This window comes from Mirounga angustirostris, unplaced genomic scaffold, assembly GCF_029215605.1.
Source record: "Mirounga angustirostris isolate CCGP_5_RB_7025 unplaced genomic scaffold, mMirAng1.0.hap1 SCAF_10, whole genome shotgun sequence".
Classification (NCBI taxonomy): Eukaryota; Metazoa; Chordata; class Mammalia; order Carnivora; family Phocidae; genus Mirounga; species Mirounga angustirostris.
In genome coordinates this window covers 34337481-34359555 of record NW_026991718.1, presented here as the reverse complement: position 1 = coordinate 34359555, position 22075 = coordinate 34337481, and the positions used below count along the sequence as shown (strand labels likewise).

The window sequence follows — 22075 nt, the reverse complement described above, 5'->3', positions numbered from 1 at the left end:
TAATGATTTCCACGACGTCTGAATTTTTATGAGAAAGATTACACGGCACTTGACATTAGAAAAGCCAACCAAGGGCGCCTGGGTGGCTCAGTTGGTTAAGCGACTGCCTTTGGCTCAGGTCACGATCCTGGAGTCCCTGGATCGAGTCCCGCATCGGGCTCCCTGCTCGGCAGGGAGTCTGCTTCTCCCTCTGATCCTCCATCTCATGCTCTCTCTCTCTGTCTCATTCTCTCTCAAATAAATAAATAAAATCTTTAAAAAAAAAAAAAAAGAAAAGAAAAGCCAACCAATGTATTTTGAGGTTTTTAAGAAAACATTTTTAGGAGGATGAGAAGGAGATATCTATCAAGTGTTTATATGCAAATTTCCCAGAGGCCATAATTCCTTAGAAACAGGTAGCCTAGAGTACCTTGGTACTTACTTGGTGCAAACATGGCTCACTTTTCCCCACATGGGGTAAGCTAACTCCCTTGCTTATAAAGCCATGCCCTAGAATACTACACAGGTGCACATGACATGTTCTCAAATAAACTCAGAATTTATTAAACATATATTTATTCAGTGCCTGACCTCAAGGAGCTTTCATTCTAGAGGAGCTTTCACGTCTATTTGCTAGACAGAAAACAAGCAAAATAAACTAGTCAACCATTTGTTAGCAATGAATGCTGAATGACTGAATGCAGACTATACTCTAACTCCCCACAGCTACTGAGGTAATGAGAGTTCACAACTATCAAGACACTTGGAGTCTCAGCACAGAGTTGGCTCAGGAGCTTCCTCTTTGCCGTTTCCTGTTTCTTCAATTCCATTTACCAGTGAAAGCCTAATGTGTAAACTTGGCCTGACGGCAAATTAAGATTTCTTTCTGGCATTGTTACTGCAACTCTTAGGTGACACCTCACCACCACCCCCAGGAGAAATCATTTAACCTCTGTGTGCAGTGAGGTCCCCACTTTGTAAGAGGACTATTATTTACCCTTCTAACCTGTGCCAGCAATGTATCTTGAAGACAAATCTTTTTTTTTTTTTTTTAAAGATTTTATTTATTTATTTGACAGAGAGAGAGCACAAGTAGGCAGAGTGGCAGGAAGAGAGAGAGGGAGAAGCAGGCTTCCCGCTGAGCAGGGAGCCGGACGTGGGGCTCGATCCCAGGACCCCTGGATCATGACCTGAGCCAAAGGCAGCCGCTCAACCGACTGAGCCACCCAGGCGCCCCGACAAATCATTTTTTAAAACACATTTTACACAAGACAGAATGTGTTTATTTTCTTATAGTTTGCAGATGAAAATGTACGTGATTAAAAGTGGTGACTTATAGGGCGCCTGGGTGGCTCAGTCGTTAAGCGTCTGCCTTCGGCTCGGGTCACGATCCCAGGGGTCCTGGGACCGAGCCCCACATCGGGCTCCCTGCTCAGCGGGAAGCCTGCTTCTCCCTCTCCCACTCCCCCTGCTTGTGTTCCTGCTCTCGCTATCTCTGTCTCTGTCAAATAAATAAATAAAATCTTAAAAAAAAAAAAAAGTGGTGACTTATAATGACTAAGATTTCCAAAGGTATGTAATAAATATTTCTGATTTTTAAGAATCTACTAGATATAGATAGGAAGGATGGCCCCCTTAAATCAAGTGACTGACTGAATCTCAGACGGCTTCCCTCAAAATATGAAAATTTCTGACATTTTACCCAGGGCTAAATATATGTGTTGAAAAAGAGCTAATACAAATTTACAGGTGAGCTGCCTGAAAAAAGAAAGAGAGCAAACACAACCTCAGTTGTTCAATTGAATTTTGCATGTTATTTGACTGAATAAACCACTGATCGTAATTATAATAATCATAAAAGGAAAACAAGTGTGCAAAGACTCAATGAATGCAGACATGTGAATCACTTAAAATCCATTTTGCAAATCTAAGTACCTACAGATTAATTCTCAGGTGACAAATGATTTCAATGTGACCATTTGAATAAACTCTTACTCTAAGACAAACATACAAAAAAAATTTTTAAAGCTGGGGGCGCCTGGGTGGCTCAGTCGGTTAAGCAACTGCCTTCGGCTCAGGTCATGATCCTGGAGTCCCGGGATCGAGTCCCGCATCGGGCTCCCTGCTCGGCAGAGAGTCTGCTTCTCCCTCTGACCCTCCTCCCTCTCATGCTCTCTCTCATTCTCTCTCTCTCAAATAAATAAATAAAATCTTAAAAAAAATGATTAAAAAAATAATAAAATAAATAAAATAAAATAAAGAGCTGAATAAAACCAAAGATTAGTTTTATAGGGTGGTTAGGAAATTGATATGTTTGTTACCCAAGACATCATACAAGTTAAGAAAAACACACTCAAGGGGCGCCTGGGTGGCTCAGTCGGCTGTTCAGCGACTGCCTTCAGCTCAGGTCATGATCCTGGAGTCCCGGGATCGAGTCCCGCATCGGGCTCCCTGCTCGGCAGGGAGCCTGCTTCTCCCTCTGACCCTCCCCCCTCTCATGTGCTCTCTCTCTCTCATTCTCTCTGTCTCAAATAAATAAATAAAATCTTTAAAAAAAAAAATTTTTTTAAAGCTGCATTGTATGAAACTGTCCTTTTAGCTAATGCCCAAACCTCTTCCCCCTCATCTGTATTCCAGATTCTACCCCTACTGCCCTCTTCTCGAGAATTTTGTACATTTGATTCTCTTTCCTGGACCCTCTTCATTATCATGCAAACATATTTCTCCTACTTAAAAAACTCTACTATTCTTTTCCAACCTACCCCTCAAAGTGAAGAACTCCTTCGACTGACCTTTCCAGCCACTTCTGTTGAGAGTTGCCCATTTTGACTCTCTGCAGTTCCTTGGCTTGCATGCAGTCCTCGACCACTACATTAAAGATGACCAAGGAATGACCTACTGCCATGTTGCTAAATTCTCAGGCTATTTTTCATCAACATCTGACATGATTAATTAATCTCTTCCGCTCCTTCAAACACACTCCTCTCTCAGCTTTTGTGATAACGCACTCACCTTGCTATCCTACGTTTTCTGATACATAAATCCTGGATTTCCTCAACATTGGCCCAAGACCCTTTTCTTCTTACTGCTCCTCCTAAGAAAGCTCATCCACGGTTTCAAACACAGTATTATATGCTGATGAAGCTCCAATTTGTATCTCTAGAGCAAAACTTTCCCCTGAACTTAAGATCAATACATCCGACATCAGATTCAACACCTCTTTTTGGATAGAGCAAATTCAAAATGACCTAGCCTGCTTCTCTGCCAGTTTCTTAGCTTGGTGAAGGGCACAACAATCCACCTAGCTGTGCTGGCCAGAAATCTGGGACTCTAGCTTGACATCTCCCCTCTCCCCTCCATACATGTTAATCACCTCCACGTGGTGTCCCATTTCCAGGGCCACAACTCCACGTCAAGCTACCATCACCTTTCTTCTCCAAGAACTTCATAACTGGGTCTCCTTACATCCACTATTACTCCTCTTCCCCAAACCATTTTCTAAAATAGAGCCAGTGATCTTAAAGCACCAATTTGATCATGACACTTCCTTGTTTAAAATCCATTTCCACTGTTCATCAGATGGGTACACTCCTGGCCCTTGCCTACCATACCAGCCTCCCGCAGCTCACCGCTCTCTTGACACCAGCTACACTGCCTTTGTCTCAGCTCCTTAACTACTGTTCTGCCCCTTCCGATCTCAGGATCCCCTTGGCCTGGAAAGCCTCCATCACCTGGTTAATTCCTCTTCCTCCTCCAGAGTTCACTCAGACTCACTTCCACAAGGAATCTTTCCTGACAGCATCAACTGAGTCTGGTTTTCTGTACAGATTCTCATAAAAACTATTCTGTTCTTCCCCATCATAGTACTTGTCACACTGGGTGACTGTTTCGCATCTGTCTCCCCCACGCTAGAATGTAGTCTGTCTTCTTAACCTTACTACCTCTAGTACTGAACAGAGTGCTCTGCATATAGGAGACTGCTGGGCTCCAACAAATGACAGCATAAAATAATTCTTAACCTATTATTTGTTTCAAAATACTTGATTTCAGAGTTAATTGTGAAATTCTTCAAAGGACTCAGATTCTTATCCAACTCAAGGTAACTTCATACCTTCCATTTATGTAGAAGATTTATGTAACTTTTACATCTTTCACTTAGATCAGGCTGGCATCGTAAATATTTTCAGCTCTGTGGATATTACAATTTCTGTCACAACCTCTGAATGCTGCCATCGAAGCATGAAAGCACACATAAATAATACATAAATGAATGAGAATGGCTGTGTTCCAATGACACTTTATTTACAAAAATAGGCAGCAGGTCAGATTTGGCCTGCAGACTAGTTTGCTGGTCTTTGACTTAGATCAAGACTCCAATGAAGTCAATGCAAAACATAACAGAAACAATTCTCTGGGTTACTAGGTGAAAACTGGTTAGATGTACTTTCCCTTGGATGTGACAGCACTACAATGCCCAAGAAAGCTGCTGTGCTTGCTTCTAAAAACCTGACTTATGGGGCGCCTGGGTGGCTCAGTTGGTTAAGCGACTGCCTTCGGCTCGGGTCATGATCCTGGAGTCCCGGGATCGAGTCCCATGTCGGGCTCCCTGCTCAGCGGGGGGTCTGCTTCCCCCTCTGCCCTCTTCCCTCTCGTGCTCTCTGTCTCTCATTCTCTCTCTCTCAAATAAATAAATAAAATCTTTAAAAAAATAAAAAATAAATAAAAGTAAATAAATAAATAAAAACCTGACTTACGAATCGCCACACTGTTTTCTTTGGGGAGTTGCTCTTCTATAAATTACTCAAATAAAATATAAAATGTTCTAAAATACTGGAAACCACTGCAGGAGGGACATTACAGCTCTGAATAAAAATTATGAATCCTGTAAATTACATGTTATCTACCTTGAGATAAAAAAATTATTTAAAAATATCGCAATTGATTATCTACAAGGCCTCCTATATATAAATGTATTACTTTATCAAAGTTCAGTGAACAAAAGCCTGGGTATAAAACAACTGTACTGAGTGACAAAAATCCTGGAGAAGCACACAGAACTTTGTAGCAATTTCACGTTAATCCCCACAGAACCTAGTATTGCACTATACACACGGTACTCAATAAACTAAGTTTTCTTGAACAAATGAACGATCTCAAAAGGCCTCAAAAAAGATTATAATTCATTTAAAATGTAGCAAATGAAAAGCAAACTGGCATCCATTTCGATATGACGATTTCTAAGCTCCCCCTAATAATGATGACAGAATACCAGACATGTGAAACAACTGATACCTATTCATTATTTATCCAACGTTTACAAAGTATGGTTCTTCTTACTCTCTTTAACCATTCTGCCAAGCAAACAATGTCAAATCTGCAACCAAATAAACAACCTCAAAAGGGCAACGTGCACCACACCTCCCAAATCCATTCCATAACACAGAAGTTTCAAAAGCTGCTAGCTTTCTGAAACACATTTGCTTCAAATAATAGAGTCTCAGAGGTTAGTTTTCTGATGCTTTCCCTGCAGCTTTGATAAAAGGATACCACGTGGCATTTTTCCTCTCATCCTTTTGTCTACTTGGGGTTTCTCCCACCAGCCATTTTTCTTTCTAAAAAAAAATCACTGTAGTGGTATAATGGAAGCAAGTCTCGTGCTTTGTAGTGTCAGAAAATAAGATACACAACAAAATTCAAATCTGGCTGAAACTGACCAAAATGACATATTTTGTTTTCATAGAATTCATACTATGACAAGTATTTTAAAAGATTTCTGTTACTTACTAAGTTGGGATATACACTTGTTTCAGTTTACTCTCGGCTTCTGCTGCTTTTAGACGTTTCTAATTCAAAAGATAGATAAAATATTTTACATACATTGCCTAATAATTATTACCACTTCACTGTCTTAAAAAACTCATAAGAAAATGAAATATTAAAACATCATTCAAAAATTGCCATTTTTAACAAAGGCCTTTCTTTCATGTACATATTCTCAAACTCTGTTCATTTGTAAGACAATTCACTAGATTCTGAGGTACAGAACTGCAAGTATTAATACCATTTTAGACCTAGATTTTAAAAAGAAAGCAGTGAATAAGTCCATTTTCTACTGCTCCACCAGTGAATAAACAGGACTTAGAAATAACCATTTTTATTTTGCAAATTTAGTTTCTACTTTCTTTTTTGCCCTTCTGGAACATACACACACACACACACACACACTCCTTGCTTTAAAAAATATTTTTATCAGAAATGATGAGTTTCCAAGGTCCATGAGAAAGAAAGAGATAACTCCCCTAAGTACAATTAAGTAAGTATTTACCCTCAAGTGTTAAGAGATATGCAATAAACTTTAAAGCCTAGCTTAACTCACATCAGATTTCAGGAGCCAATTAGGAGCCAAATGTAGGAAAAGGAATGGGGAAAAGATTACCTAATCATATCCAGAAACTGACCAACACAGTAAATGAATACAAACAAGGAAGTAAAACAATATATGGTAGATATCTGAAAAGAAGACAAACCAGAATATAAGGCAGTCATCCACATTCTCAATGAGGAGAAAACAAAACATTTAAGAGGACAACTTAAAACTTTTAGAGGGGTGCCTAGGTGGCTCAGTCGGTTAAGCGTCTGCGTTTGGCTCGGGTCATGATCCCGGGGTCCTGGGATCGAGTCCCACATTGGGCTCCTTGCTCAGTGGGAGCCTACTGCTCCCTCTCCCTCTGCTCGTGCATGTGGCTCTTGCTCTCACTTGCTCACTCTCTCACTCAAATAAAGAAAATCTTTAAAGAAAAAAAAAACTTTTAGAGACAGAGTTGAAATATTTGGAAATAATTTTATCCAAAAACTACTTTTCGACCACCCATAATGCCATTATTTCCACCATCTTTAGGGACTTTTTTGGCCTTGAAAAACACAAGTTTCCAGAGTACATGGTCTTCACTTCTATGTTGTTTGAAATAAGCACTTTTGAATTCTACATGATGTTGACACCAGAAACTTTTCAATAAGCCATGGGTATGTGTTCACTATTCATGATCTCGACAACTCACTATGGTCATTTTAAAACTGATCCTTGGAGCGCCTGGGTGTCTCAGTTGGTTGAGTGCCCGACTCTTGGTTTCGGCTGACGTTGTGATCTCAGGGTCGTGAGATCGAGCCCCAAGTCGGGCTCTGTGCGGGGCGTGGAGCCTGCTTGGGATACTCTCTCTCCCTCTGCCGCCCAACCCCCCCCGCAACTTTCTCTCTCAAATAAATAAATAAATCTTTAAAAAAAATTAAAAAAATAGAAGTGACCCTTAAAATGTATTTTTATGGCACCCAACACTTGCCACTGTATGATCACATAACTTAGGGAAACTCATGTCTGTGTTAAATATATTTGCTCCTTTCTTTACCAGCTCTAAACTGTGACTAGAAGAATATAAAAACAAGTATTGACTGAAGTCACTAAGGAAGAAGTACCTTTCCCCAAAAGTAATAGTACTCAAATTAAGTAAGTGAGAGAATTATCTCAAGCTGGAACATTTAGGAAGGACTCAAAATTAAAGGATTCCCTGCTTTTAGAAATATCTCTGGAGAAAAATTTATGTACAGTACCAAAACATCGAATTAGTAATACTAACTACTACAGTTAAGGTCAAAGACTTAGAGGATATATATATGACACAAATGTCATCTAAGGAGGTTTCAGAAGATCTTTCAAAATATCTCAAACTGTATGGTTGATGGCATTGGTCTAAATTTCTAATAATCCATAAAAATAACCTGTTCACATCTTAGGTCATTCCACTCAACTACACTCACAAAGAGATGAAGCACCGAGCACCTGCAAGGAAAATAATACCTCTCTAGTAGTATCTTTCCCTGTCGTCTTTCCAAAATATTTATCATAATGACTTCTGAAGTAAAGAAAATATTAGGACTAAAATCTTAATATCTTAAGGACATGAAATCATATAGTTTAAAATAGTACAGAAAAGATAAAGCAAATTTAGAATTAAGTATATTGCTAAGAAATATTAAGATATGAACAGAAAGCTCACTTTAATGCAATTGTATTGGTTGCAATATGAAGAAAATTACCTGTTGCACGTATCTGTCAGTAGTTTTCCACATGTAATAATATTCAATGATGCTAGTCAATGATTTCCAAGGGAGCTGAAAAAATATTTAATATGATAATGGAAAACAAGCTACTGTAGAAACTGCTTTCTTTTTAAAATCACTTTTTAAAAATAATGAGGCAAATATCCACATGGAAGATTCATTCCAGGAGAAGTGTTTGAGAAAACTAAAATTAATTCTTAGCAAAGGATACCCCAAACAAGTTATATTCAGTCAGAGACTCTAATACAACACATTCCATTTCTCACCTCCCATTTTATTAAAGATTATAAACATTATGACTGATAATATTTCATGACCTATTCAGGAAAGTTATTCCTGGGCTGCAGGTGGGATTGAAGTACAATTTTTAGAAATGATATTTAAATAGATTTAGCCTAAGTTACTTCACACTTCCAAAGATGCAGCTACACCTGGTTGTCATTTGGTCTCTGGCATAAAGGTTCTCATCTCTATAAAAACTGCTTTATTTTGACCTATTTTGTAAATAAAATAAAAACCTAAATCTCGGGCGCCTGGGTGGCTCAGTTGGTTAAGCGACTGCCTTTGGCTCAGGTCATGATCCTGGAGTCCTGGGATCGAGTCCCACATCGGGCTCCCTGCTCGGCAGGGAGTCTGCTTCTCCCTCTGACCCTCCCCCCTCTCATGTGCTCTCTCTCATTCTCTCTCTCTCAAATAAATAAATAAAATCTTTAAAACAAACAAACAAACAAAAAAAACCCCTAAATCTCTGGGAGACTATGTAGCTGAGTGTGGCTTGTATTTGAGAAATAGGAAGCTTACCTTTGCTATTTTCCTGTAATGACTCAAAACTGGCCAAATGAGCTCCTACTAACGAGACCCTCTGTAAAGGGAAATCTGTCAGTCGTCCGAAATGTAAATCGGAACAGATCAAACCTTCAAACAAATGATGTGATAGTCACAATCTTTAGCTGTCGTGCCAGATGTTACGGATAGGTGACTCAGTGCTCTCTCCGACTCCTAGCTAGCTTGCCCTAATGCACCATGGGGATTGGGGAGTCACAACAGTACTTCCCACACCGCCCTGCAGCAAGGGGTCTGCTTGAAACCCACGGGTACAATATCCACACCATTCTTATCACTTCCACGTTTCACTCACCTGTTTGCTCTGAAGAGAAAACAGATGGAGTTTTGAGAAAGGACATTATTTTCAGCTTAACAGGGTGGCAACTGCAACAGCAGTTACAAATGTGGCCTCCTTAAAGGACCAAATTGCACAGCCCCTGGTGTCTGCATTGCAGCTAAGGCAAATACCGTTTTCCACGACCCAACGGGCAATCTAACGGAGTTGAAAGTGCCTGAGGGATGGTGTAAGGAGCCCCCCGCAAGACCTCACAGGGGAAGACCTCAGAGGATAGTCATGGGCACAGTCCCCCAGGGCTTCAAGCAAGCTAAGACCTCTTCGTCCCCCCACTAGTCTTCTTCGGAGAAACAGCCCCTGGCGTGCAATTACCTGGAAGGCTGAGAAAAGGAAACCAGGTGACTATGGAACCTGAGCTTCATCATCAGCCAGATTTTATCTAAGCCATAAAGTCCTACTCAGCTGTGCTCAGAACACCGCGCTCTCAAGAAGTACACGTCTTGAAAGTACAAGTAACACATCCCAGTGTGTCTACTGTTGCAGTATCATTTCTCCCTCAACCCTCACGGCTTCATAGGAGTTCCCTAGGACATGGCAAGTGAGGAGGAAAAAATCTGAATGTGGCTGATGGCTTTGCATGATATACTGGCACTGACCAGAATTCTACTGCGGCAGCATCTCAGCCCCAAGCAGGAGTGGCTCTGAAGTACAGTGAAGAAGGGAGATCCTTTGGAAGCGCAGGACATTAGGCACCATCGGGTTTTCTACTTTGAGCTGAAGGAAAGCTGGCCAGAGGTACTCATCCATACCCACTCGCTGAGAGTGGTTATTTACCTGTCACAGTGATCGGGGACTTGAAAGGAGTCAGATTAGAAGGCTGGTAACAATGAGGCTTAGGAAAGAGGTTTGTGGGACGGATACCTCTGGATGGGACCAAGTGTGAGGATATTTGTGTCTCCATGCTTATCAAAGGCTCCCTCTGGAGAGGAGGTTCTCATTAATATCAGGAGGACAAGATGATCTCCTCTAGGGCTTTCAGCCAGCCTCCTTCCCTAGGCAGAACAATGACTGCTCAAAGGACACATAAACAAAATGGACACAGAGGCAAGCAGACAGAGATTACACATGGGTACCACCACATGGATGTCCTCTCACCAAATCTGATCTGATTACTCCAGGTGTCCAATCTGCAAGGAACAGAGTACACTGGGCTTCCAACATGGCACCATTCCTGGTAACATGTCAGTTACATTAGACTCTCAGCATCCTGGAATGAACAGACATCTTGTTCTTGTTGAATAGACAATTATTCTAAATATGACTAGCCTTTTCTGCCTATAATGCATTGACCAGCAATACCAACCACAGACTTATGAATGACTTGTCCTCACAGAACACTGCTTCTAACCCAGGGCTCAGAACCCTTAGGAATAAAGGTTTGGGTCACCCGACCAGGTTAAGAACATTGGTCATCTAAGGGACTAAGGGGAGAACAGTGGAGGAATTTGATTTTGAATACCAGTGAAGACCTCAGGATGAGTTTCAGAAACAGGGAAAAGAAGACTAAAGAAGCTATATTTCCTTCCTTGCTTGGTATAATGGTTTTCCTTCAGCAGCCCAATTCCCTTTCTATTTTTATATAAGGTCTGTCAGGTATTTTTACCTTTATAATTGAATGCAGAAGTTACAAGCAATAAAGACAGGGTTGTGACTAAAACCAGAGTAGGAATAAACCAGAGAAGGATGCTGTGACATTAAATTTGAGGAAAAGATACCACATTTTCTAATGATTCAGGGATAATTACAATTGTTTAAAAGTTGATATATGGAAAGGAAGCATGTATGGAAGGCAAGGATGATGCTGAGTTACCAAAGAGGTGGGTGATGACAGATCCTATATACCCACTTCCAATCCACTTCTAGCTTACCTTCCTAAAAGCTCTAAACTACATTTTCCCCAGATACCCTGGACCAAGGATGCAGACATATGGGCCACGTTTAGGCAAGCTGACAAGATGACATCCAGATAGAGAAGTGAGCAACGTAAGGATGAGGCTGCATGCAGGGAGAATGAACTGTTTGGCAAGACTGATGGTTGAGGGGCACCTGGGTGGCTCAGTCAGTTGAAGTCCGACTCTTGATCTCAGGGTCCTGGGATCAAGCCCTGCATCGGGTTCCGTACTCAGTGGGGAGTCTGCTTGAGTATTCTCTCCCTCTCCCTCTGCCCTGCCCCCTGCTCTCTTTCTCTCTCTCTCTTAAAATAAATAAATAAATCTTAAAAAAAAAAAAAAAGGAATGATGGTTGAAATATCATGTTCTTCTGGGGCATCCGTGTTGACCTTTCTGCCATCCACGCTTAACATCACGGATGCCAAGCAGCAGAGGGCATGGGTATTTCCACTGTTCCTGGAAGTGTAGTGTCCCACCTTGGTTCTCTAGTCTTCCCAGAGATTCTGTGAGAACTTACTATCCTATATTCATTTCTGATTAAATTAGATATAGTGAATTTCGTACTTAGCAACTAAGAACCCTGACTAATATAACCAATACATTTACTCTTTATACTAAACTGGGTGAGGCTGAGTTTCTCTTATCCATAATCAAAAGCACTCTAGCTTGTACAAAGGTAGGAAATGTTCAAAGAATAGCCCTAGACATATGGCATTTATTTTTCTTTTGTTTTATTTATTTAAGTAATCTCCACATCCAACGTGGGGCTCGAACTCATGACCCTGAGATCAGGAGTTGCACGCTCTTCTGATTGAGCCAGCCAGGCGCCCCAATGTGTGGCATTTATTGACAGAATCAAGTTGGAGCAGAAATCAAGCAAGACTGGTGGTAGAGGCAATATATGTAGTAGAGTTTCTGCTAGGATGCTGCCATTGCAGGGTTGGTTAGTTAGTTCTTGGCTTCAAAAGTCTTGGCTGTGAGGCATGTAAACTTGGAACCTGGCCTGCCTGGAGGTTCTGTTAGCCCGTAACACACCCTGTAATCAATCTCTCTCTCCTTAAACTAGCTCACTCAAATGGGTTCTGTTGTTTCCAATTATGGCTTTCCAACTTCCTTCAAGTTCACTTTCCTATCCTGGAAGGCTAGAATGGAAATACTGTATTTCTGAGGCTCCCTTGTGATTTATTTCTTCCAAACAGATGTAGAAGACCTACATTCAGAAGCGCATTAAGCAGGACAGAGGGAATGGTGCACAGGTTATCTGTTCAGCTGCAGCAGAGCTAAGAGGCACAAAATTGTTCTAGAGCTATCAGCTCCACCAGAGGATCCCAAGACCATGTTTAAAGTAGTTTAGTCTTGGAACAGAGGTTAACCCAGCAGCTTCCCTCTTCCCGGGTGGGGCAGAGGTAGGAACTCCCCTGCTGGACCATTCCTGTGGAACATTCTGAGGTCCATCCTGGAGCCTACGTCTCCAACCCTATCAATTATCCAAAATTACATAATAAATATATAATATTTATAACTATAAAAAGTAATTATCCAAAATGAAATCCAATTCTGTTTAAAATAGCTTATATAATTTTGTTATCTGCAATTGAAGCTTAAGTGATAAAACAGCTAGGAAATATCCTCTGCTGAAAGGAGTTTCTATAGCAAGAGACCTAAATGCATAAGGAACACAGACTTTACTATTCTGCACTTTGAATTTATCAGGTTCCTTTGCATATTTCAGGTCCTGCTTCTCCTTAGGATATAAAATCCATAAAAGAATGTCATTCCCACCCTAAAAATGAGAAGAAAAAAAAAAAAAAACAGATAATCTACAAAACCACACCAATTCTTGAGCCCATCACAGAGCTAAAGTTACAAGACAATCAACTGAACTGAACTCCAAAGTCACTGAGTAAAGACTAGACTCAAACTATTTTTACTTTGGAAAAGCACAAAACAAAACAAAACAAAAACAAAAAGAGAGAGAGAGATAACAAATTAAAACAAAGAAGAAAACAGTCAAAAATTTACCAAATTATTAAAGGTCAACAGTGAGCTAGGGCAACTGTTTAGCATCTATGGGAGCTCTAGACACCAGGGCAATCCATCCATGTTTGCCATAGATCTCCAACAGGTGTTCATCAGAAAGAACTGGCCCAGAGCAGGAAACCTAAGAAAGCCCTTGCTGGTGGTGATGGAATTCGAATCTACACTAAGAAATGAAGAGGGGCAGGGCTCCTGGGTGGCTCAGTTGGTTAAGCGACTGCCTTCGGCTCAGGTCATGATCCTGGAGTCCTTGGATCGAGTCCCGCATCGGGCTCAGGGAGCCTGCTTCTCCCTCTGACCCTCCCCCCTCTCATGTGCACTCTCTCTCTCTCTCATTCTCTCTGTCTCAAATAAATAAAATCTTAAAAAAAAAAAAAAAAAGAAATGAAGAGGGGCAGAAATGGTAACATTTTTTTTTTTTAAAGATTTTATTTTTATTTATTTGAGAGAGAGAGAATGAGAGACAGAGAGCATGAGAGGGAGGAGGGTCAGAGGGAGAAGCAGACTCCCTGCCGAGCAGGGAGCCCAATGCGGGACTCGATCCCGGGACTCCAGGATCATGACCTGAGCCGAAGGCAGTCGCCTAACCAACTGAGCCACCCAGGCGCCCTGAAATGGTAACATTTTTAAAAATAAATAACAATACATAAGTAAATATGGGGAAAAAAGATATTTTTAAAAATCTCTTTAAAAAGATCACTGATTGTCTAAAGGAAAAAACAGTAATAATTCACTGTGAGATTTAGAACATAGGCAGAAGTAAAATGTATGACAAAAAAAGTGCAAGAAGGGGAAGGAGGAACTAGAAGTGTATTATCACATGGTTCGTTCTTTCTCTCTCTCTCATTCTTTAAGTAAGCGCTACGCCCAACATGGAGTTTGAACTCATGACCCAGAGATCAAGAGTCACATGCTCTGCCAACTGAGTCAGCCAGGTGCCCCGGTCACATGGTTCTTATAATCTATGTGATCTAAGTGGATCTGACTGAAGGTAGATTGTACAACATTAAAGATGCATATTGTAGGGCGCCTGGGTGGTTCAGTTGATTAAGCGACTGCCTTCGGCTCAGGCCATGATCCTGGAGTCCCTGGATCGGTCCCGCATCGGACTCCCTGCTCGGCAGGGAGTCTGCTTCTCCCTCTAACCCTCCTCCCTCTCAAGCTCTCTGTCTCTCGTTCTCTCTCTCTCAAATAAATAAAATCTTTAAAAAAAAAAAAAAAGATGCATATTGTAAACCACCGAACAAATAAAAGTTTAATTAGTAAGCCACTAGTAGAGATAAAACTGGAATAAAAAAATAATTAAAGGGGCACGCACCTCGGTGGCTCAGTTGGTTAAGCGTCCAACTCTTGGTTTCGGCTCAGGTTGTGATCTCAGGGTCGTGAGATCGAGCACCCCATCTGGCTCCGCACTCAGCATGGAGTCTTCTTTTTTTTTAAAGATTTTACTTATGTATTTGACAGAGAGAGACACAGTGAGAGAGGGAACACAAGCAGGGGGACTGGGAGAGGGAGAAGCAGGCTTCCCGCGGAGCAAGGAGCCCGATGCGGGGCCCGATCCCAGGATCCTGGGATCATGACCTGAGCCAAAGGCAGACACTTAATGACTGAGCCACCCAGGCGCCCAGCATGGAGTCTTCTTGGGATTCTCTGCCTCTCTCTCTCTTCCTCTGCCCCTCCCCTTACTCTCTCTCTAAAGTAAAATAAAATCTTTTTAGCTAATTAAATAATTTTGAAAAGGGGGAAAGAACAGAATAGGACAAATGGAAAATTAATGGTAACATGATTGGTTTTAAACCAAAAATTACATTACTGATAATGATATTAAAGGTAAATGGTCGGGGCGCCTGGGTGGCTCAGTCGTTAAGCGTCTGCCTTCGGCTCAGGTCATGATCCCAGCGTCCTGGGATCGAGCCCCGCATCGGGCTCCCTGCTCCGCGGGAAGCCTGCTTCTCCCTCTCCCACTCCCCCTGCTTGTGTTCCCTCTCTCGCTGTGTCTCTCTCTGTCAAATAAATAAATTAAAAAAAATCTTAAAAAAAAAAAAAGGTAAATGGTCTAACAATTCAATAAAAGGTAGAGATTGTTGGACTGGTTTTTAACAAAAGATCCAACTATATTCAGTCTACAAAAGCCTACTCTGGATATAAATAAGATACAAATGAAGGGATGGAAACAAGATATATCATGTAATCAATAAAATAAAACTGGAGTGGTTATATTAATAGGAGAAAAAGTAGACTTCACCACAAGAAATATTACCATAAAGAGGCATGATGTAAAGATAAAAGGGTCAATTCATTAGTAGAAGATAACAATGCTAAATGTATGTACCCAGTAAGACAGATTCAACATAATTAAAGCAAAAACCTATTATAACTGAAAAAGAAAAACAGAAAAATTCACAATCATAGCTAGAAACTTTTAATACTGCTCTCTCAACAATAGAACAGGTAGAAAGAAAATCAGTAAGGCTCCAGAAGACTTGAATAACACCATCAATAAATTTGACCCAATAGCATTTATAGTACATTCCACCAAATAGCAAAATATCTCTTCTTTTCAAGAGCACATGGACCATTCACCATAATGGAACATATACTATGATCAGAATCAATCACATGTCAAAAATGTACAATTTTGATTTTTTTTACAAAGTATGTTTTCTGATCACAACAGAATTAAACTAGACTTCAGTAACAAAAATATATGGGGAAAAAAATCACAAATATGTGGAACTTACCTCTCAATCATCCATGAGTCAAAAAGAAAATCAGAACAAAAAATGAAAATACTTTGAAGGAACAAAAATGAAAACACAACTTATCAAAATGTGGAGAGAGGCCCTGGATCACAGGGCCTGCTGAGGTTGAGACAGGAATACTGAAGAAGCCCTCCCACATCCCAGGCCTCACAACAAGCACAGGTAAGAATCTGAAGTCTGTGGATGTTCAGATCACCTCCTATTCACCCCTTCATGGAGGGAGGGACCCGCCCCTCAAAACAGTATCAGGTGGCCAGATGGACAACACACAACACTGAAGACAAAAGAGAAGAGACTGACAGTGGTTTATTGGTCACAGCTACTCACAGCCCAGGGGAAGACGACACCCTGTAGGGCCACAGTGAGTCACTAGGCTGTGAAAGTGAGGTTTTGTGTAACAAGAGGGTGAGGTATGCCCTTGTTCTGAAGAGGGTTCCCATGGGAGGATGTGACTGGCTTCTCTGAGTAATTCTGTGGGCTAGCAGGGAAGTGAAACCCAAAAGGCTGAAGGAGGGAGATGCCAGAACTAGGCAGATGGGGAGCCTTTCCCGCTGGCGGGGGGCGGGGGGTGGGGGACATATCTGGCAAGAGCAGTGGAACTCACAGTTAAGTTTTTGGGGCCCAGTGAGGCTCAAAGATGTCAAGGCAGTACATGAAATGTCAGGCCTTCCAATACAGTGGGTACCCTGAAGGTAAACAGAACAACAACCAAATCCAAACCTGGCCCACCTACAGATTAGATTAATATATTAAAGGATCTTTTTTTTTTTTTTAAAGATTTTATTTATATATTTGACAGAGAGAGACACAGCGAGAGAGGGAACACAAGCAGGGGGAATGGGAGAGGGAGAAGCAGGCTTCCCGCGGAGCAGGGAGCCCGATACGGGGCTCGATCCCAGGACCCTGGGATCATGACCTGAGCCGAAGGCAGACGCGTAACGACTGAGCCACCCAGGCGCGCCTATATTAAAGGATCTTAAAAGGTAAGACAGCACACGTGAATAGATGGGGAATTTAAACAGATTAAAAATATAAAAAATAAAATATAAATGTTAGCAAAATATACTATCATATTTGAATACTTCCTTTAACAAGTTTATCGGTATACTGGACATGGCAAAGAAAAGAATTAGTGTACTGGAAGACAGATCAATATATAAATCATACAAACTAACACACAAACAGCAGATCCTGGCTCTTGGAAACTAAGTAGAATAATTACAAAGAAAAACATACCCAGAAGCACTGTAGTAGTAAAACTGCCAAAAAAACAACAAAATAAAAATAGTAATAATAAAGAGAAAATCTTGAGCACACAGAAACATTTACATACACAGGAACTTCTCGTCAGAAACTATGTAAGCCAGAGAGACATCTTTAGAGTACTGAAAAAGAAAAAAATGAGTTCCATAAAGAATTACATTTTTTTTTTTTAGAGACTTTATTTATTTGACAGAGAGAGACACAGCGAGAGAGGGAACACAAGCAGGGGGAGTGGGAGAGGGAGAAGCAGGCTTCCCCACGGAGCAGGGAGCCCGATGTGGGGCAGGATCCCAGGACCCTGGGATCATGACCTGAGCCAAAGGCAGACGCTTAATGACTGAGCCACCCAGGTGCCCCAAGAATAACATTTTTGTTAAAGAAGACAGTAAGATGATTTTGAGAAAAAGCTAAAATCACCGTCAGCCAAACATATACTACCAACAAATGACATTACAAGGAAGTTTCAACCTTAAGCTTCTACCTTAAAAAGATACTAGGAAAAGACAAAGTACTTAAGCCTAAAGCAAGCTGAAGAAAGGAAATGACACAATAAAGGCAGAAATTGATGAAACAAACAAACAAAAAATCAATCAAACAAAAAAAACTGGTTCTTTGCAAAGATAATACAACTGACAAATTCCTAGCTGGACTGATGAGGAAAAGAGAAAGAAGAGCTAAATTACCAGTATCAGGAATGTGAGAGGGGGCATCACTACAGCTCCATCCCAAAGACCTTCAAAGGATAATAGGAGATTATGATCCACTTTATGACAATAAACTAGACAACTCAAGATAAAATGAACAAGGAGAAAGTGGTCAGCAAGACACAGGAGTAGGAGATACCTGTCTTTGTATCTGACAGCTATGGACAAATGAAAATAGCTCTGGGAGGATGGATGTAATAAGAGTCAAGTAAGAAGCTATGGCAACACAGTGGAGCAAAAAACGAAGAACAAGCACATAGAAAGGATCACTGCAGAGGCAGGCTTAGCTGAGACATCTGGAAATGGCTAAGCACGAAAAAAGAAGGGGAAAGGCTATCGGTATAAACCACGTAGTGGGTGCCACTGTGGTCCCCAGTAGCCTGCTGTGCAGAGGAACCCAACAGCCCTCAGGACAGCTTCAGAGTCCCTGCCATGTTCACAGCAGAGGACTCTGCAGCGTTTGTTGGCGTGGACTCCAACAGCCTGCTCTGTAGAGGAAACGGACAGCTTCTGCCACCGAGGTAACCAGCAGCCATTGCTGATACTGACCTCCTAGAGAGGGGCACACTGCTGCACCCCTCCCAGAAGACACTGCTGCGTCCCCACCCCAGGAACAGGGCTGCCAGCCCCAACCTCCAACCCTGTGCACACCCAGGACCCCAGGACCCCAGCTGCTCCACACGCACCCACACTTCAGACTTGGATTCCACGGCTGCTCCCCATGTGCTCACATCTCCAGCACTGACACTGCTGGCCGGCACACCAGACCCCAGACTGCTGTCATTCTGCAAGCCTCCATGCTCCACACCTGCCTCTGTAGCTGATCCACGCACGCTCATGCCTCATGCTCACTGCCACGGCAAGGGTCCTCCAAAGCCAGGTCCAATGCCAACAGGGATCCCTCTGGCAATGATATATCCCATGGGAGAGAAAGAGATCAGGAGGTCCCCAGCAGCCTTTGCCACCAGAGACCCCAAGGCCTTCACTGCCGCTGCAGATACCCGGAGTGCTGGCTGTTGAAGACCCCTGCAATTTAACTGACACTGACCTCAGCTGATGAAGCTGATGGGCCTTCCCAAGAGCTGGAACCATCATACCCACCCTTCCAACACCCTTGTACCTACTGCAGGTGACAGGTCTCTCCCCACTAAAACCAGTTGGTAAAGTCTGGTAGAGGTGCCTACTCAATCAAATGCACAAACATTAACACAAGGCTATAAGAAATATGAAAAATTAAGGAAACATGACATCACCAAAGAAATACAGTGATTTTCCAGTAACTGACCCCAAAGAAATAGAAATCTATGATTTCCTGATAATGATTTCAAAATAAAGGTTTTAAGGAAGCTCAGTGAGCTACAAGAAAATACAGATAGGGCGCCTGGGTGGCTCAGTTGGTTAAGCGACTGCCTTCGGCTCAGGTCATGATCCTGGAGTCCCGGGATCGAGTCCCACATCGGGCTCCCTGCTCTGCAGGGAGTCTGCTCCTCCCTCTGACCTTCCCCCCTCTCATGTGCTCTCTGTCTCTCTCATTCTCTCTGTCTCAAATAAATAAATAAAATAAAATCTTTAAAAAAAAAAAAAAAGAAAATACAGATAGAGGGGCGCCTGGATGGCTCAGTCGGTTAAGCATCTGCCTCCAGCTCAGGTCATGTTCCCGTGGTCCTGGGATGGAGCCCCGCATTGGGCTCCTTGCTCAGTGGGGAGCCTGCTTCTCCCTCTCCCTCTGCCTACTTGTGTTCTCTTTCTCTGTCAAATAAATAAATAAATAAAATCTTTAAAAAAAGAAAATACAGATAGAACTGAAATCAGGAGATAAGACTCCAAAATCAGGAAAACAATAAACAAAATAAGCTCAATAGAGAAAGACATCATAAAAACAAAAATTCTAAAGCTAAAGAATACAATGAATTAAATGCAAAATGCAATACAGAACATCAATAACAGACATGACCAAGATGAGAAAAGAATCTGTGAACTCAAAGACACGTCATTAGAAATTATCTGGTTAGAGTGAAAAAAAAGGAAGAATCAATGAAAGAGAGTGTATCCAGTTAGCAGACGGAAGGAAGCAACAAAGGTCAGAGGAGAGATAAATGAAGTATAAACTAGAAAAACAATAGAAAAGATCAATGAAACTAAGAGTTGCTCTTCTGGAAAGATAAACAAAATTGACAAACTTTAACTAGGCTAAGAAAAAAAGTGAGAAGACTGAAATAAATAAAATCAGGAATGAAAACTAGAGTAGACATTACAACTCATACTGCAAGAATACAAAAGATCACAAGAGACTACTATGAACAATTATATACCAACAAATTGCATAATCTAGAAAGCATGACTGCCACAGAAAGCTATCTGTGGACTACTCAAATAGAAATTTCCCCCATTTCAAAGAGATTATAAGCTTAATTAAAGAGCGATTCCATAAATACAAAGACAAAAGAAGCACATAATAGTAGATAAGATTATCTAGTATTTAAAATCCAAGTAAGATACCACATATCATTAAGAGGAGTCAAGGATTGAAAACCTATAAAGCGTACTTTCCTACTCTGCTTGGTACAGGTTGTTTCCGTATTAAAGGTCCACATCAAATTCAGGCTCAACAATTAATAAAATAACTAGAAAAATGTAAAAGGTCTAAGGGAGAGCAACAAACCTAAAAAGCAGAGCTCAGAAATATTTAGTGCAAAAGGTCAGAAAAGCTATCCATATTTTAACCTTGGAACTTAGAGCTTCCTGACCTTGGGTCTTATAATTACTTCCCAAAACAAATGTCAATTTCTCCCTCTAGGCTCTAAGAGCCTTCATTCCATGTGGAGCAGATACAAATTCCTAAGTCATGCGCTTGCTAAACGGTTTATCAGATTCTTAATAAAGACAAAAATATTCCCATCCCAACATTTTATTTGCAATTTTCTACTTACGAAGTCTTGACGTATGTCATTGAAGTCTTTGCCGTATTTTTCCAGTGCCTCTTCAAATAAACTAGCTTCGGAGGCTGACCACTCTTCCATTTCATCTCTGCATAAAACAGGTCCTCCAAGCGGTACTAAGACACTAATCGCGCTGCTCAAATCATAGCTGTGCCGATACAACGTATCCATAGCATGAAACTAAAGAAAACAAAATGGAGAAAAAAGATCAGCTAGAAATGCAAACTTACTAGGTTATTTAAGAACAGACATACTAAAGTGAATGATGCGGGACGCCTGGGTGGCTCAGTCGGTTAAGTATCTGCCTTCCGCCCAGGTCATGATCCCAGAGTCCTGGGATGGAGTCCCCTATCGGGCTCCTTGCTCAGCAGGGAGCCTGTTTCTCCCTCTGCCTGCTGCTCCCCCTGATTGTGTTCTCTCTCTCTCTCTCACAAATAAAATCTTTAAAAAAATAAATAAATAAAATGACGCACTTAAAATTAACACTAATATACTTAGGTGTTTATTTTTTATTAAAGATTTTATTTATTTATTTGACAGCGAGAGAGGGAACACAAGCAGGAGGAGTGGGGGAGGGAGAAGCAGACTCCCTGCTGGGCAGGGAGCTCGATCCCAGGATCCTGGGATCATGACCTGAGCCCAAGGCACCCGCTGAATGACTGAGCCACCCAGGCGCCCCCTTAGGTGTTTATTTTTTAAGTAACAAAATTAAGAAAAATTTAAACATCAGATTACTTATTTAAAATATCATTTATTGCTTTGGGACACCTGGGTGGCTCAGCTGGTTCTGCCTTCAGTTCAGGTAATGATCCCAGGGTCTTGGGATCGAGCCCCGCATTGGGCTCCCTGCTCAGCGGGGAGTCTGCTTCTCCCTCTGTCTGCTGCTCCCCCTGCTTGTGCTCTCTCCCTCTCTGTCAAATAAATGAATAAAATCTTTTAAAAAAAATAAAATAAAAATAAAGTATCATTTATTGCTGTCAAATAAAAAATGCTGATTCGTACCTTATAAGATGTGTATTTTTTAAAATGCATTCGTTATAGTAACCTAACTGTGAAGAGCCAGGGCCTCTCGGTGTTACACTGGGAAGCCAGTAAGTTTCACCATCCTCTTGGTTAAAAGTGCCAAAATCACTTCAGCTATTGTACAGGGTTGACACAGACTTCTTTGACAAGGAAAAAACAGATTATGTACCAGACAGAGAAAAA

General features: G+C 41.4%; 1 protein-coding gene across 6 annotated transcripts in view; it reads right to left on the bottom strand.

Annotated features, from left to right (window-relative positions):
* The window catches only part of MTA3 (metastasis associated 1 family member 3), a 172647-nt gene that overhangs the window by 35229 nt on the left and 115343 nt on the right, over positions 1-22075 (bottom strand). For all 6 annotated transcript variants that reach the window (XM_064572163.1, XM_045884488.3, XM_045884487.3 and 3 more), the window contains 3 exons: positions 20861-21049; positions 8071-8145; positions 5764-5822 (listed from right to left, as the gene is read on the bottom strand). In XM_064572163.1, the coding sequence (XP_064428233.1) occupies positions 5764-5822; positions 8071-8145; positions 20861-21049 (323 nt within the window). The remainder of the gene's footprint in view (positions 1-5763; positions 5823-8070; positions 8146-20860; positions 21050-22075) is intronic.